Below are 1,189 nucleotides of genomic sequence, written 5' to 3'. Positions count from 1 at the left end.
CATCACCTCCAGGTTCTCCTCACCTCCCACCAGACCCCACCACCATCATCATCACCACCACCATCATCTCCAGCCAGGTTCTCCCCACCACTCACCCTCCGGGCTTTGCTCTGGTACTTGACGGCTTTTTTGGTGTCCGAGACGGCGCGTTCCACGTAATCCACCGAGTGCTCCACGTTGTACTCGATGCGGTCGATCATCTCGCCCTGAGGAGTCACAAACCCCTCGGTTCTAGGTGACTCAACGGCGCCTGGGTGGGCTCAAGAGCTTCTGGTGGCATCTAGACCAGCTACTGAGCCCTGATGTTGGCTTTTGGTGGGTTCTAGGTGACCCTTGGTGGGCTCAAGAGGTTTTGGTGGCGTCTAGATGGGCTACTGAGCCCTGATGTTGGCTTTTGGTGGGTTCTAGGTGACTCTTGGTGGGCTCAAGAGCTTTTGGTGGCATCTAGACCAGCTACTGAGCCCTGATGATGGCTTTTGGTGGGTTCTAGGTGACTCTTGGTGGGCTCAAGAGGTTTTGGTTTCATCTAGACCAGCTACTGAGCCCTGATGATGGCTTTTGGTGGGTTCTAGGTGACCCTTGATGAGCTCAAGAGGTTTTGGTGGCAACCAGATGAGCCAATGAACAATAAATATGGGGTTTTGGTAGGTTCTAGGTGACCCTTGGTGGGCTCAAGAGCTTTTGGTGGCATCTAGATGAGGTACTAAGCCCTGATGATGGGGTTTGGGTGGGTTCTAGGTGACCCCACGGTCTCTCGGTGGACATGAGCGCTCTCACTCATGGGTTCTAGGTGACCCTGTGGGCTCTACAAGTTTCGATGGACCTCAGATGATCCAACAAGACCTCAAATTTGGGGGGTAGGAGGGATCCATGGGATCTTCTGCTTCACTGGAGGCTTTGTGGAGCTCCTCCTGGTCCTCAACGTGGGCAGGTCCAAGTTCCCCTCCACCCCCTCCCCCACCCCATACCTGGCTCTCCACCAGCATGGCCATGTCCACAAACATGTCGTGAAGCTCCCGGATGCTCGTTTCCAACTTGATGATCTCGTTGTGTCGCGTCTCGATCTCGTTCAGGGCCTGTTTGGTCATCTGGGAGTCCATTTTGATCTGGTAGGAGAGAACGTTGGCTGGGGGGGAGGTTCCTTCAGCTGGAGATGAGCCAATGGAGCTCCAGGTAACCCAGGAGGTCA

General features: G+C 55.0%; 1 protein-coding gene across 1 annotated transcript; it reads right to left on the bottom strand.

Annotated features, from left to right (window-relative positions):
• Positions 1-23: 23 nt before the first annotated feature.
• Positions 24-1,100, bottom strand: LOC104526505 (syntaxin-1B-like; the record flags this gene model as incomplete). Its single annotated transcript, XM_010169966.2, has 2 exons — positions 969-1,100; positions 24-206 (listed from the first exon to the last, which is right to left on the bottom strand). Coding segments are annotated over exons 1-2 (315 nt in total), but the record flags the coding sequence as incomplete, so codon positions are not given.
• Between the last annotated feature and the right edge of the window lie 89 nt (positions 1,101-1,189).

The sequence above is a fragment of the Antrostomus carolinensis genome, unplaced genomic scaffold (assembly GCF_000700745.2).
Source record: "Antrostomus carolinensis isolate BGI_N321 unplaced genomic scaffold, ASM70074v2 scaffold24136, whole genome shotgun sequence".
Classification (NCBI taxonomy): domain Eukaryota; kingdom Metazoa; phylum Chordata; class Aves; order Caprimulgiformes; family Caprimulgidae; genus Antrostomus; species Antrostomus carolinensis.
Note: the sequence above shows the minus strand (reverse complement) of the source record. Positions and strands in the feature narration are given on the sequence as shown.